Source organism: Equus caballus, chromosome 6 (genome assembly GCF_041296265.1).
Source record: "Equus caballus isolate H_3958 breed thoroughbred chromosome 6, TB-T2T, whole genome shotgun sequence".
In the NCBI taxonomy this organism is placed as follows: Eukaryota; Metazoa; Chordata; class Mammalia; order Perissodactyla; family Equidae; genus Equus; species Equus caballus.
In genome coordinates this window covers 76,709,238-76,725,800 of record NC_091689.1, presented here as the reverse complement: position 1 = coordinate 76,725,800, position 16,563 = coordinate 76,709,238, and the positions used below count along the sequence as shown (strand labels likewise).

Below are 16,563 nucleotides of genomic sequence, written 5' to 3'. Positions count from 1 at the left end.
TATAGGCAGCATATCTTTGGATGTTATTTTTTCAATCTATCCTGCCACTCTCTGTCTTTGGTTTCAGAATTCAATTCATTTATACTTAGAGTAATTATTGATAGGTAAAGACTTGCTAATGCCATCTTATTAACTGTTTTCTGTTAGTTTTGTTGTTCCTTTCTTTCACTCTTGCTTCCTTTTGAATTGATGATTTTTTGTAGTGGTATGCTTTGATTCCCTTCTCTTTATCTTTTGTGAATCTACTGTAGGTTTTTTCTTTGTGGTTACTATAAGGCTTACATAAAATATCCTATATGTTTAACAGTCTATGCTAACAATTTAATCTTGATTGCATATAAATGTCTACCCTTTTACTTCTCCTCCTTTTATGTTTTTGATGTCACAATTTATCTCCTTTTACATTGTGAATCTGTTAACAAATTATTGTAGCTATAGTTACTTTTAATATTCTTGTTCTTTAACCTTTATACTAGAGTTAATTGGTTAACACTCTACCGTATTAATGTATTAGAGTATTCTGAATCTGACTTATACTTACCTTTACCAGTGTATTGAATATTTTCACATGTTTTTGTGTTACTAATCAGTGTCTTTCCATTTCATCCTAAAGAACTCCTTTCAGCATTTCTTGGAAGGCAGGTCTAGTGGTGATAAATTCCCTCAGCTTTTGTTTGTCTGTGAAAAGTATTTATCTTTTCTTCATTTCTGAAGACAGCTTTGCTGGGTAAAGTATTCTCTGTTGGAAATTTTTTTCTTATAGCACTTTGTATATATCTTCCTGCTCTCTTCTGGCCTGGAAAGTTTCTGCTGAGAAGTCCTGTGATAGCCTTATGGGGCTTCTCTTGTAAGTTACAAGCTTTGTTTCTCCTGCTGCCTTTAAGATTCTCTCTTTGTCTTTAATTTTTGATAGTTTTATTATAATGTATCATGGAGAAGGTTTTTTTAAGTTGATTTTGTTTGGTTATCTTTGAGCTTCATGGATTTGGATATCCATCTCTCTCTCCAGATTTGGGAAGTTCTCAGCCATTATTGCTTTCAATATCCTCTGCCCCCTTCTCTCTCTCTTCTCCTTCTGGAACTCTAATAATTCTCTATTTTTTTCTTTGGATAGTACTCCACAGATCACTGTGTAGGCTTTCTTTACCTTTTTCCATTGTTTTTGCCCCTCTGATTTGAATAATTTCAGTTGATCTATCTTTGAGCTCATTTATTCTTTCTTCTGCTTCATCACGTCTGTTGTTGAAGCTCTCTGTTGAATTCTTCAGTTAAGTCATATTCTTCATCTTCAAAATTTCTGTTTGGTTCATTTTCTTGTTGTTGTTGAGGAAGATTAGCCCTAAGCTAACATCTGTTGCCAATCTTCCTCTTTTTGGCTTGAGGAATATTTTCCCTGAGCAAACATCTATGCCAATATTCCTCTATTTTGTATGTGGGTCACCATCACAGCACAGCTGATGAGTGGTATAGGTCTGTGCCCAGGATCCAAATCTGCAAACCCAGGCCACTGAAGTGGAGCACACAAAACTTAACCACTAAGCCATGGGGCCAACCCCTGTTTCGTTCTTTTTTATGTTTTTTATATTTGCTATCTCTGTTAAACTTCTCATTTTGTTCTTTTATTGTTTTCTTGATATTGTTATATTGTTTATCTGTGTTCTCTTGTAGCTCTTTGAGCATCTGTAGAACAATTATTTAGAATTTTTTGTCAGGAAACTCCTGGATCTCCATTTATTTGGGGCCAGTTACTAGAGGTTTACTGTATTCTTTTGGTGGGGTAATTTTTCCCTGATTCTTTGTGATTCTTGTGTCCTTGGAGAGGTGTCTGCATATCTGAAGAAGCAGTCACCTCTTCCAGACTTTATGGGCTGACTTCAGTAAGGAAAGACTTTCACTTGAAGGTGGGAGCATGCTGGGGTGTGCTGTGATCACGGGTCTAATGGCATAGGGTGCCATGTGTAGGGGCATGTGGTGGCACTGGGCCCCAGGGGGCTTGATGTCTCTTCAGCTGAAGCTGCTAGGGTCCATAACACTGACAACTGTGTGGTACTTGGTGAGCACTGTGGTGGTCTGCAGTGGCTGCAAAAGCTGTTGGGGTTCTCAGTGGTGCCTTCTTGTCCAGTGGCTAGGGACCAGGGTAGACAGCAGTGGTGACTAGAGCCAGTGGTGTGCACACACTCAACTACAGGGACCAGCTGCAGTTGAGCATATAATGTCAGGGGCCAGTTGCAGACACACATGTAGTGATGGGGGCTAGAGCAGTCAGCAAGGGCCTGGGTCAACTATAGGGTCACTGGCAGCTGTGTGGCTCTCGCTGTCGGTGTGCTCTCCTGTGGCTGTACAATCTTCCCCTGGGCATGTGCACTGCAGTGGAGTCTGGTGATGTGCATCAGGCCAGCAGTGTGCAAGTGCACAGCTGGAGGGGCTAGCCCCAAGTGTGTGCATGGTGGTGGGAGTCAGCCACAGAGGTCTAGGCTGGCATTTGGCACTCACGTCTAGGCCTGCTGGTGTGGTTCCTGGGCTTTGGCTGCTAGGGGGGCTGATGGGAGTAGGGAGCAGGCAGGCATCCGCAAATGCAAATACCTATGGGGTGAAAGCTGGTGAAATCTGCAGGGGACCCACAGGAGCTGGGCTGGCCATTGGTTCCTTCTTCTGCGGTGCAAACTGCTGAGTTTATCTGTAGAGCAGGTCACTGTAAACCATGATCACTTCTGTTGTGTGGCTGCCCCTGTAGTCCCTGCTCTTTGTCCTTGTTTCTACCCATCACTATACATCTCAGCTTTGCCCATCTGGGTGGGGTGAAATTGAAGTGGGATCTTCATGCAGTCTCCCAAAGAGCTGGGGAAGCTGGATACTCACCCCACTCTCTCTTTGCCAGTGAGGGGAACTCTTTCTAGGTGTGAAATTCCCTCTTGGGCCTGAGCAATGCTGACTTGGGGGAAAGGGATGATGCAGACAAAATGAAGCTGGTTGTCTTCTCTTTGTGTGCAGTTATTCTCAGGTTTTTTGGTCCCATTGTGTTGCTGAAGTTTCTTCAGTGGACTTCAGAGCTCCCTCAGAGCTGGTTTTGTCCATGGACAGCTGTTTAATTGTTGATCTTTGTGGTGGGAGGATGGAGGCTGGGGTCTCTTACATCTCCCTCTTGGGGATGTCACCTCCCTGGTTCTTTGCATGCCTTGTGATCTTTTGTTGAAAACTGGGCATTTAAACAACAGCCACCCCTTCCAGTCTTTGCTGACTGGCTCCACGAGGAGAAAGATATCCTCTAATCCAGCCAGTGTGAAGGCTTGAGGTATTCTTAGGCCTTTTCTGGGCATGTGTCTCCTCCAGGCCTGTGCATGTGCTTTTTCCCCCAGGATCCCTGTATACACAGGTGCTTATAAATGACTTAATTTCCCTAAGAGTCTCACCCCTGCTTCTTCTCAGGGCCCTAAGGCTCTATTATACTCTCTTGTCACCCAGTGTTCGCAGTCTGCAGTCCCCTTGCACTTGTTTTTATGGCCAGGTGCCCAGCACTGCCATCCATGGCTTTCAACCCAATATCCAAACTTGTTATTCCCCTCTGAACTCTGGGTCAGGTGAGACAGAAACCAGTCCCTTGGACAGCCAAAAGACAGGCCAGAATGTTGCAAACATTTTTCCTTTTCCTTCCTTCCAGTAGGAGGAAAACTGGAATTGGGTACCAGTTCCCAACCATGCCATGGCCCATCAGAGAGGGGGTGGGACAAGGTTGAGCAGAAACATCACAAAATGTCCTACCATTTCAAGTGTTGCTTTTTCTTGATGTGGGTGTTCACTTGGTTGCTGTGGATCCTTGACTGGTTTCCAGAGCTCTCCGAAGCAATTTTAGTCAGTCTGTAGTTGTTTATGTGATGTTTCCTTGGGGGAATAAGGACCTGGAGCCTCCTCTTCCATGATTGCTGATGTCATTTGAGAAATAAGTTTTTTTTTTTAAGATTTTATTTTTTCCTTTTTCTCCCCAAAGCCCCCTGGTACATAGTTGCATATTTTTAGTTGTGGGTCCTTCTAGTTATGGCATGTGGGACACCACCTCAGCATGGCTTGATGAGCAGTGCCATGTCCACGCCCACGATCCGAACTGGTGAAACCCTGGGCTGCTGCAGCAGAGCGCTCGAACCCAACATCCAGCCACAGGGCTGGCCCGGAGAAATAAATTCTTAAGTACACATAGAATATTTAAAAAATATCTTAGATATCAGTTTAAAAGTAAAGTCTTGACAAATGTCAAAAAATAAGTTTCACAGCATAAGAAACTTTTCTTGCTATAATGTAATCAAGGTCAGACTCGATAATATACAGGAACTGTTAAAAATTTCAAATCACACAGTAAAATATCTCTTAGATAAAAAGGAAATTAAACTACCTTTTAAGAATGAAAGTGACATAAAGGCATTTCAGATTAAAAAGCAAAGCAAAACATGAACAAAAATTTTAAATACTTAGAATTTAACAACAAAAGCTCTAAATATAAAAGCTTGTGAGTTGCATTTAAAATGGGATTTAGAGGGAAATTTACCATCTTAACCGCCAATATTAGAAAATTAATGAGCCATGCAACACTACTCTATCTCCAGTATGTAAACCAATGCCTGCCACAAGGTAGACACAGAAATATTTGTTGAATGAGTTGTTGAATTTGTTGAGTGAATCTAACTTAAGAAATTAAGTACATAAAGAATAATACAGAGTAAACCTCAAAAAAATAGTAAAGAATAAAGTAGGTATTATGGAATAGAAAGTAAAGACATAGTAGAGTGAGTCAGCAAAGTCAAGAGTTGGTTCTTTCAAAAGTCTGATTTCATGGAAAAACCTCTGTCAAATATGGCAGTCAAACCATATCTTGCATATTCTGGTGCTTATTGTTTCCAGCAAGGCTGAATGAAAATGAGAGCCAGCATTTACCTGTGAGTGTTTGTTTAAAGGCCCAAATTCAAATGCCCACATGCCCAGACAGACTCCCTTTTACTTCTCTTATGGACGAGGAGTAACAGGACACCAATATCGTGATGGCTTTGCTCAATCTGCCTGCCAGTTGGGTCTGTCTCCAATTGGAGGAACCAAGTGAGAGCGAGTCATGAGTACCAACACAGCGGATGGGTTCAGGAGTTTGTTCAGTGCAGCATTTGAATATGGGAATTGAGAGCTTCAGAGTCCCAGATCCATTTCATTGGCCTTTTACATTGCCCTGTGACAAAATCATTGGTAACCCATCTCTGAAGGCAATTATAGCTGCATATGGGACCGTGACATACTTCAGTGTTGGGCTGGTTGTTGGTGGCTGGCAGAGAGCTGTCAGTGGTGGCTGGAGAAGTAGCAATGTCTGCAGTAAAGAGATATAGGACACAATTCCTCACAGCTCACATCAGGACTTCTGACCACCTCGCCATTGTACCAAACCAACACCTCTAGCTTTAAGCACCTTGATTTGGTATCTTGAGCTATCAGTTGTCATTTCCATTTTAACATTATTCTACTTTCCTGGGTACACTTCCTAAATCTCTTGTCTGGAAAAATCTGATATTAAGGAAGGTAAGGCACGCATTCATTCAAGAAGTATTTATTGAATATCTACTCTCTGCCAGGTCTCCTATAGATACAACAGTGAAAAAATATACTATCCTCCTTGTTTGAAGGAAATATCTTTAATGAGATTGCTCCCTGCATATGGCTTGCAGGATCAATGGACAGCCATGTTTTTGTATTGGGCCCCTAAATGGCACTAGGATTTGCAGTTCTGACCACTTTTTGCATGCTAGTCCAGTAATATTGCTGGTCACATTTCCTCCCCTGAGACCCCAAGATTTCCAAGTAAAACAGCTGGAATCCAAAATATATACAAGATTATGTGCTAAATGTGGCAGGATACACAAAAGAAACCATAGTAGGCCTCATCAAGTTATGCAGCCCAGGGCAGACAGCCGGGAAATAAAAACCAAGAGCTCAGCAGGCATCAGGCACCCATGAGAGATTTGTCTGAGCAGAAGCACAAACACAGCCCTGGTGTTGGAGCCCGAGCTTCAAGAGAAGTCATTGACATTGATCAGAACATGGATTTCACATGCATCGAGAGTGGAAAGGGCTCAGTGGTTTTCTCTGCCACCCTCACACTTGAAATTTTACTGTCCGAATCAAACATGAATGCCGTGGTTGGCTCTGGTTCAAATTCTTATTATGATAAGCAGTGGTTCTCATGCTTTTTGGTCGCCAAACCCCTTCATACTCTCACGAATTATTGAGGACCCAAAACAACTTTTGTTCATGTGCATCATATTTATTTAGTGTATTAGAAGCTAGAACTGAGAAATGTAAAACATTTACTTAATAATTTTAAAATAATGACAATAAACCCACTGCATGTGAAATATAAAATGTTTTAATGAAAAGTAAGTGTCATTTTCAAAATGTGAGAAGAGGGAACTGTCTTATATTTTTAATGTCTGGCTAAAGAGAAGACAGCTGGATACTGCTAACTGCGTCTGCGTTCAGTCTGGGGCCCCATCCCGTGTCATGCAGCCTCTGGAAACTCAACGGTACACTCAGGAGAGAACGAGAGCGAAAAAGGCAAATAATGTCTTCGTATGAATATGAAGATAGTTTTGCCTTTGTAGACCTCCTGAAAAGGTCTCAGACCCTCCCAAGGGAACCCAGATCACACTTTGAGAACTGCCGTTCTAGAATCTCATGGCTGACCAGGTGCTTTCAACATAGGTCAATATTGCTCAGACTTTCCCACCCAAGATCCAACGAGGAGAGGAAAACAAAGGTAGAACCCAGGGGTCTGGAGAAAACAGCTCATCCTAAGCATGGAACTGCTTTGAAGATTGTTATATGAAAACATTCATTCACATTTTGCCTTCCATTCCATAACATATCTATGTTTGTTTTAATATGACCATTTCTCCCCTAATTATGGAAACACTCACCTCCAAGAAGACGCCTCCTATTCGTCCTGTGGTCTCTTATACTCCCTGGCACACTGAACCCAGTGTGAGACATTAGGGACTTCAAACTGACCCTGACTGGTGGGAACCATTTAGTCCCATTTTTGGATTAGGAAGCTAGAGCCTAGAGAGGTTACATAACTTAGTGGAAATAAAGATTAACCAAATGAGAACAAGTCAAGTCTATTTATTCAGAGCTCCTATAGCAAAAGAGTCAGTCACCCTCACTTGTGTTTTGGCAGAGACTAAAGGCAGGCAGAGGAGTGGGAAAGCTTTATAGAGGAAAAAAGGGAAGGCTTTCAGGCGTGCCCTAATGGGAGGCTGTTGGCATGGGGAAACTGAGGCAGGCTAACTAGAAGTGGGGCTTCCTGTGTGATTGGTTAGGGGAGCATATTTGGCTTCCTCTGGTTGGTCCTAAGTTGGAAGTTGGGATAAAAATTAGGGAAGCTGTCAGTTATTGGTCAAGTCGTGCCCATTTGGGGCTGATGGTTTCAGGGGTTATGATTTGACTCCCTAGACTGTCACTAGAGATAAAACAGTCTGACTTCCTACAAGTCTGGCTGGTTTCCCGGTCTGATTATGGTTGATGAGGGCTTGGTTTCCTGGGCTGGTAGCTGCAGGTTGTGGGGCAGCGTTCTATTTTTATATATAGTCTGGCCATTGTTCACTTGTATAGTCACTTGTCTCCCTGTAACGGAGGGTGACGGGGAGGACATGGCCTAACTGGCTTCGTGAAAGGTATCCTCTAAAGAGAAGAGCAGGACAAAGAAGAGTGTGCCGTTCCTCCCCTTACAGCTTCTTGGCCACAGTTGGTGGGACACTGGAGAACTTGAAAAGGAAATGGAATAGACAAGATTTATAATTGCTATTTCTGATATACTAAAGCATTTCATTAAGTTTGCAAGCTGAACCAAACATTCAAAGGTCCCTTAAAAAGTGGTAAAAATTTGCTAGACTTATGAAAAGAATGGGATTTATGAAAAGAGTAGGATTTGGGCTGAACTTAAAAGCTTAAGGAAAGAACTAGCTTGTCTCGTCTGCAAGTTTAATACACTGAATATACTTTTCTAAAACCAAAGCAAATCTCTCAAGTCTCTTTTGGGCAATAAGATTGCCTTGATGGCTCCAACTACCCTTCCCTGGCCCTCTGGGGAGTGGCTGGGCTGGCGCAAGGGCAGGACTTAGGTTTCCCGCACAGCCCTTTCGTACAGCTTGGGATTTCTTAACATGTTGCATTTCTTTCAAATTCATATACTTCTTCTATCATCATTTTTTTCAAGCTACTTAAGGTTTGTCTGCACTAAAACCATGTTGGCAGTGAGATAACGTGTAAATAAACATTGGCATGGTGCCTGGTGGGGGTCAGATACATACCAATTATTGCAGATCTCAGCATTCCCCTCAAAGGAGAAAAGGGTACTTTGCTTAAGAAATTAACTTCTAGTTGCCCCTTTGCTGGACTTAAAATCCTCGAAGGGAAGAATAGCATTATTAATACCGATCCCAACAGCAGCATTTAGGGATCAGAAAAGGCTTCTTCCTGTTGGTCCAGTTATGGATTACATTTGACTTAGTTTTATTGGAAGCCTAATGAGATATAAGCTGGTCAAAAAAAAAAAAAAATCAAAGGATGGAATGAGTTAAAATCTGGATTATATGTAGTCCAGGATAAAGAAAAAAAAAAAAAGGTTGATCTTTGTAATGAGATTTTCCTTTATATTCTTCTCCATAATTTCCTCTTTCTATACCCAGGGCCATGGCAGGTCCAAACAGAGCTTTTCTGAGACTTATTAGAGACTTGCCCTCTCCGGGTGACACTGCTCCCTGTGATCTGGCTTAGCAAGCAAAAGCCATCTTTATGAATTAAAAGCCCCTCTTCCTCTCATGGATGCAGCCTGACACTAGGGCACCTGGCGTGGCGAGCAGAGCTGGGCTGGGCTTCAGCTCCCACCTGGTCTCAGGCTCTGTGCCCAGGACAGGGCTCAGTCCCAACAGCTGGATGCAGCAGCCCTGGCAGAGACCCCGTCCCCAATTTCCCCAGAAAAATCTTTCAAAGTCAGTGTAGGCTGTGACAATACAATTTTAGATATCATCTACCCAAAAGTGCACGTTTATCTAAATGATAATTGGTAAATGGATAGATTTGCACTCTTTCTTAAAACCTTTAAGAAAATTAAGTACTGAGTAGACCACAGTATTGTTTTTAAAAATGAATTTATTACAATGTTCATAATTATAAAAGAACATTAAAATGCAGAAATTCACAAAAATTGGAAACTTTACATCTTATGCCATAGTGTATGAAAAGCATCATGAATGTTGTAGTTCTCCTTTAGTTAAGCCGTTCATACATTGTAACTTTTCAAACACCTTAAAATGTAATATGAACATGGGAAAATGGTACAAGAAGTGTTTCAACAGCAGAGCACATTCTGCCCCCCTATTGTGAATTGATGCTTTCTGAAATTCACGTGCAATTAAGAGAGAAGACTTTTGGTGACCAACAGTTTACAAGATGGCTTTGTTTTGTTTTCAAACAAAACTGATAGCTTTCCCTTTCTATTGGCGTATCTAAAACATCCGAGGGACGTTAAAGAAAAATCCCCTGAGTATTTTCGTCCAATGCTCAATCCATTAAAATTCACAGGCATTACAACAGAATATAAAACTACACGTCTCTAGTGGTTAACACTGGGCAGGTCTAGGGCCAGATTTTCCCTTCATAGGTCTGCTGCCACACCCATCCTTTTTCCAGGGGTGCTGCCCCTGCTCACATTTATAGATCCAGCCCACAACTGCCTGCAGACACAGCCCCACATTTTTCAGCACTGACAAGTCAGCACTAGACTTACATTAACACTGTCGGTGTCACGGGTGACCCTGGGTCCCTCACTACAACGTAGCTGTTTGGGAATATTGGCAGTGTCATACATCACACTGCTGCCTTTAGAAATGTAGAGGTTTTCCCCCTCCTGTCCACAGAAGCGTATTTTAAACTATAAAGACGATTTATGAAAGGTGACTTATGAAAACACAAAGGCACAATTCTTTTGAAGTTCTATTTTATATACAAAGAGATAAGGCAAAAACATTTCCTTTTCTATGTGTCCATAAAGAATGAATAACTGCGAAATCCAACACTAGGATATAGTCATACACGTCGGAGAAGAGAAGAGGTAAGAGGAGAGGAAGTGAGGCCACTTCCAGGAGCAGTATCAAAGGTGAGCAGGAAGGAGCAGTAAGAAATGGCTTCCCCGCGGGAAGAAATTCATTTCTCACTCCCCGTGCAGTCAGACCTCACACGGCCTGTCATGAATGCACTCTCATCATCCTGTTATCATTATCAAGAAAGTTAGTGGAATGTCGTCCCTGATCCACTGGGACAATTCAAAAGTCTAGAATACTGCTTTGATGAGCCCTACATAAATACTGTTTTGTCTTGTTTTGTTTTAACATTCATGGCAGGCATTTAGAATTGTGACCTGGAGTTAAGCTACTCTACTATAACAGACCTCTAAATCTCACCGAAACGTGTTTCATTTTCCTTTGCTGCTGGGATTCTGAGTGGCTTGGCTCCTGGGGCACCTGAGCATTTAGCAGCATCCCAGTGGGTGGTGGCCCATCTAGCAAGAGCCTGGTGCAAAATGGCCTCTCCTGCCCCCAGCATGGCCCTGTTACAGTCAAGGGTGAGGCTGCGGGCCCTGTCTCTCCTCCAGAGCCTACCAGAGGGCCTGGCACCTGAAAAGGCAGTGAAGTGCAGACAAGACCGATGAGCTGAACAAATGAGGGCTAGATACACATGGTGGCAGAGGAAGTTACCTCCAGCTGGTGGCAGGGTTTGCGACCAAACCATTTTCTTTTGTTACCCTTCATGGCCTGACTGGCCTTAAGGGAAGCTGGAAGCTCAAATCAAATTCATTCAGAGTCACTTGTCTTGATTGGGAATAATCTAGGTATGCTCCTGTCTCTCCCCCTCCCTCTCCACACACACTCTCCTGGTGCAAACATGCAATTACAAACACGTTACTGGGCTGGGAACAAGAGAACGGAGGGTGCACGGAGCTGCCTTCCTTATGGCAGATGCTTTGGAATGCTGATCACCTGGACAGGAAGAATCCCTGCCCAAAAGCACTCTCCACACAGGAACACGGGTGGCTCACAACGAGGGCACCCTCTGTTCTCTTAATCATGTGCAGCACCAACAGGTGACAATGGCTGTGTGGTAAGCCATTGATGATGGTGCTTGTGATCTGTAATCCTGGACCTCCTGTATCTAATGAATAAAAGGCAACTGGTGGGAAATTGATGGGCTTATCTTTTCTGGACCATCATGTTGATAAAAATGTAATTTAATCACTCGATTTCATTTTTTTCAAGAAACTACACATCTTTAGAAGAGGTAAATTAATTATCCTAATCAATATGAGTTACAGTTCTATTTGAATCTGTACCTTTCCCCGCTTTTGTCATCTAGTCCCTTGAGATTTGCAAAGCAGTCAACAGTGATTAGGCATAGAACATTCTAGGAGCGCTTCTGGAAGATAAATGTGTCACTGTGGATTAGCATAAATATGCCTCAGAACCTTGCGATCTTTACTCCAATCATTAAGAGTATTTCTCTACGACGGAAAGACAGGCCAAAATGAAGACTGAAACTATTTCCTCTTATTCACTGAGGATTCCTTTCTGTAGGGATGTGATAATACACCTAAATACTGTGAATTCTTGAGTCTGTCTGCCACTTAATAGAGCATTCAAACTGAATTCTGAACTAGCTATTTTTAATCACACAAAGCTAGCATGTCTAGTTTTTAATGATGACACTGTAAGGGAAAGATAACTCGGGAACAGATCTGGCCAAGCGAAGAAACGAAACCCTGCCTAACAGTAAGAGATCATGTGCTTGAGAATAGAAGGGCATGAATGTGATCAAACGGAGGGAAAAAGGAATCCATTCGAGAAGGAGTGGTTTTGAAACACACTAAGAGACTTTTTCTGTTATTGAAATTCCAATCTATCAAAAAAAGGTCATATTTTTGGTTTTCTAGGTGATTGGCATTATGGTCTTCTTGATCGACGTTTTATGTTTTCCAGTTCCTGTATCACTAGCTGAAACTGAAAAACAATCTACATGAAAAAGGCAATAGTTAAGACTCATATTTGCCAAAGTGATTTCACTTAAACATTCTCATTAGTGATTTATAATATATTTGGACAGAGCTAAATTCTTTAAAGTGCTTCTCAGAACATAAGCTCTTATTCTACTTTTGGTCGTAAATTGTTATCTATTACTTCTCCCATCCTCTCAGCTATGACCCCGAAACTTTTTGTCATATCTTTGAGGTGATTCTCATGAAGGAGCTTTTGGGTTAGGTATTTTTCTCTCTTGATCTTGCTCTTTGTGCTTTTCGATACGTCTGGAATTGCATATGAAATGAAAAATTTCACAGAGTAGATGAGATGCTGAAAGAGAGAAGAAGAAAAATGTCAATCACAGAGAAATGGAGGGAAATACAGAGTTCCTTTCATTTATTTTTGCTGGTCATTAGGGCAGTATATGTGGGCAAGGTGGTGGGCATTCTACATGTACATCCAATCTCTTCCACCATAATGTGGCTCTGCCAAGGAGTTACTTTTTTTTTTTTTTGAGGAAGATTAGCCCTGAGCTAATGTCTGCTGCCAGTCCTCCTCTTTTTTGCTGAAGAAGACTGGCCCTGAGCTAACATCCATGCCCATCTTCCTCCACTTTATATGTGGGATGCCTACCACAGCATGGCTTGCCAAGCGGTGCCATGTCCACACCCAGGATCCAAACAGGCGAACCCTGGGCTGCCAAAGCAGAACGTGCCCACTTAACTGTTGTGCTAAGGGGCCAGCCCCAGGAGTTACATTTTGTTACTTTATAAATTTCAAGAATACTATTTGATACGTAGAAATGAATATATCTAATATCTCTTTCACTTGCCATGACCTTGACAATGCTGTGGTATTTTTTGTGTGTGTTCCTTTCCCACCTCATTCCCAGGCTTCTTCCCCAAAGGTAAAACACTATCCTATCTGTGTGAGTATATGTATATTGTTTCTTTTCACTTCTGTATAATATTCCACTGTTTGAATATGCTATAATTTATTTGTTCCCCTATCAAAAGGTATTGGGCTTGTTTCTAGTTTTTGTGTTAGAAACAACGATGTTGGGAATGTTCTTGTGCTTGGATTCTGGAGTGTATTTGTGAGAGTTTCTCAAGAGTATGCACCTAGGAGTGGGACTGCTGAGACCCTATGTTTCACGGATGTTCAATTTTTCAGGATGGTACCAAAGTATTTTCCAAAGCAGTTATACAGCTTACACTCCCAACGGCAGCATGTAACAGTTTCTGCTGCTCTGTATCCTTGACCACACTTGTCATCAGACATTTTTTAACCAACGTAATGATTATGAAATCAACTTGCACTTTGGTCTGACTTTGCATTTCCCTGATGACTAATGAGGTTGAACACCTCTTCATTTATTCACTATTTAAATATCCCTGACTTAGCAAGGGGATCGAGATAATATACAAAAAACATAATTAAAAACAAATAAATTATACATGGTGTTAAAAAGTGATAGGAGTTATGGGAAAACAGTAAAGCAGAGTAAGATTATTGTGAGTGTTATGGTAGAGGTGAATTTTATATAGATTTTATATAGATTAGTCTGAATATGCCTCATTGAGCAAAGACTTTAAGGAGGTGAGGAAATTAGCCATGCTGATATCAAGAGGAAAGACATTCTAGGCAAAGGGAATAGCCAGTGCAGAGTCTATATGGTGGAAGCCTGCAGGATGTATTCCAGGAATGGCAAGGCTGGAGTGAAGTAGCAAGGAGGAGAGAAGTGACATCAGAGAGGTAACGGAGTACGACTAGATTGCGTAAGCCCTTGTAGGTCATTGTAAGGACTTTGGCTTTTACTCTGAGTGAGATATGATGACAATAGGGAGCCCAGTTAAGAGACTGTTGCTGTAATTCAGGAAAGAAATGATAGTGGTTCCAACCTGGGTAGTAGTGGTAGAGTTGGTAAGAAATGGTCAGATTCATGATGTATTTTCAAAAGGAAAGCCAACAGGACTGGATGTGGGATAAGAGGAACAGAGAAAACAAGGAGGACTTCCAGAATTCTGGTCTGAACAACTGGAGATGGAATTGCCATAATTGAGAGGCAGAAGACTGACTGTGATTGGAACAGATTTAGGGCAGAGTTGGGAGAAGACTATTATGAGTGGATTTAAGAAAATATGGGAATTTGGGGCAGTAGATTTGAGATATCTGTTAGATTTCCAAGCAGAAAGTTCAAGTAGGCAGTTGGATTCATGGGTTGAGTTCAGAAGAGAGGCATTCTGGAGATACCCATTTGTGAGTCATTGGCATACAGATGGCATTTAAAGCCAACGGATTGCATGAGATCACCAAGGCTGACTGTAGAGAGAAAAGAAGACAACCAGAGAATGAACCCCAGGATCATTAAGGAGAAGGGAAGGAAGGGACTGGCAAAGAAATTAAGAAGTTAAAAATATGTCTTCCTGGAGTCAAGTGAGGAAGAGTTTCAAGGAGGAGAGAGCGATCAGCTGCGTCAAATGCTCCTAAGTTAGGTAATGTGAGGGTGGAGAATATTTTGAGATGAGAGAGAGATTAATGTTTGAATGAGGAACATTACATAGTAAAGAGGCAAAAGTAGTTGTAGGAAATAGAGCTTTGGGTTTTTTCCCAACTATTTCTGAGGAAGGTAATATTTAGAGATATGTGGATTTTCTATATTACGCCATCCTTCTATTTCTGGGATAAAGCCAATGTGGTTTGATGCCATCTCTAAAAAATAATTGCTAGATTCAGTCTGCCCATTTTAAAAAGATCTTTGCATCTAGGTAATGAGTGAGATTGGCTTATAATTTTCTTTTCTCTTTCTATCCTTGTTTGATTTTAGGATGTAAAAGGAGTGGGAGAGTATTTCCTTTACCTGACCTCTGGAAGAATTTGTCTAAGATTAATCTGTTGTAGAAAGTTTGGGTATCACTCTCCGAGAAAACCATATGGCCTGGTGTTTCGTTGTGGAAGGATTTTTCAATTACTCAAAGTTTTCCTATAAGTCTAGGTTTGCAGCTCCCTTCTTTAGCATTTTGAAGAAACTAGACAACTCTCTTCTGGCTTTCACTGTTGCTGTAATATAGTCTACTCTCATTCTAATTTTAATTTTCTTTGTCCGTCATCCATCTTTTTTCTCTGCTTAATTTTAAGATCTTATCTTTGGTGTGCTGCATTTTCCTTACAATGAGTGTAAATGTGGACTTCTTTATTCTGTTTGATATATATTGTGCTTTCTGCTCTGTGAACTGATATCTTTCATGTATTCTGGAAATATTTTAGCTGTTAACTCTTAAAATATTGCCTTTCCTCTATTATCCATTTTCTTCTTCTATGATTTTCTTCTTTTTTTAAAGATTAGCATCTGAGTCAACATCTGTCGCCAATCTTCTTCTTCTTCTCCCCCAACCCCCCCAGTACACAGTTGTACATTCCAGCTGTAGGTCCCTGTGGTTGGGCTACGTGGGATGTGTCCCCAGCATGGCCCCACAAGTGGTACCATGTCTCCACCTAGGATGTGAACCCATGAAACCCCGGGCTGCCAAAGCAGAGTGCGTGAACCCAACCACTTGGCCACAGGGCCAGCCCCCTTTCCATGATTTTTTTAAGGTAATCCTTATTCTTTTTTCCATATAGCTTAACCTCTTTTTCATATTTTCCATTTTCTTATCTCTCTGTGATGTGTTCGGGCAATTTTTTTCAGACCTATCTTCCAATTCACTAATTCTCTCTTTACATTTGCCTAAACTTCTGTTTAATCCATATTTTAATTTTTCATTTTGACAATATATATTATGTCAAAGTTTTAATTATTTTTCAAAACTGCCTTGTAATTTAATTGTTTCTTATTGTTTGCTCATTTTTGATTCTGTCATTTATTTGTTTAAACATTTTCATATATAGTTAATTTATATTCCTTATCTGATAATTCAAACTCTTAAAGTTACTGAGGGTCCAAATCAGTTGTTTTTTTCTGCTGAATCTCATTCATGGTTTTTTTTTTTTTTTTTGAGGAAGAATTAGCCCTGAGCTAACTGCTGCCAATCCTCCTCTTTTTACTGAGGAAGACTGGCCCTGAGCTAACATCCTTGCCCATCTTCCTCCACTTTGTATGTGGGACGCCTACCACAGCGTGGCTTACCAAGCAGTGCCATGTCTGCACCTGGGATCCGAACCGGCAAACCCCAGGCCACCAAAGGGGAATGTGCGAACTTAACTGCTGCACCACCAGGCTGGCCCCTCATTTTTCTTTTTAAATTTACCTTTGTCATTGTTGATCTTTGATTGTAAGTTCATATTTGATTATCTCAATCTGAGAAAAACCTAGGATCTAAATTGAAGAGACTTTTCTCCAGAGAAGGTATGTATTTCCTTCTCCTCTGAGGCAAACTTAGCCTTTTTTGGGTCCCTGGATGAATCCAAGAGTCTCAAGTTCAGCTCTTCCACCTCACTTCTGACCAAAGGCTTGGTCTCCTTGAGCTTT

At 41.3% G+C, this 16,563-nt stretch overlaps 1 protein-coding gene and 1 long non-coding RNA gene across 9 annotated transcripts in view; one reads left to right on the top strand and one right to left on the bottom strand.

Moving 5' to 3' along the window:
* Nucleotides 1-16,563, top strand: part of LOC138924794 (uncharacterized) — a 56,767-nt gene that overhangs the window by 24,202 nt on the left and 16,002 nt on the right. The gene's annotated exons all lie outside the window — the stretch shown is intronic.
* ANO6 (anoctamin 6) overlaps nt 9,160-16,563 on the bottom strand; it is a 187,854-nt gene continuing 180,450 nt past the window's right edge. For all 8 annotated transcript variants that reach the window (XM_023643422.2, XM_023643421.2, XM_070271287.1 and 5 more), the window contains one exon: nt 9,160-12,425. In XM_023643422.2, the coding sequence (XP_023499190.1) occupies nt 12,219-12,425 (207 nt within the window). In that variant the 3' untranslated portion in view covers nt 9,160-12,218. The remainder of the gene's footprint in view (nt 12,426-16,563) is intronic.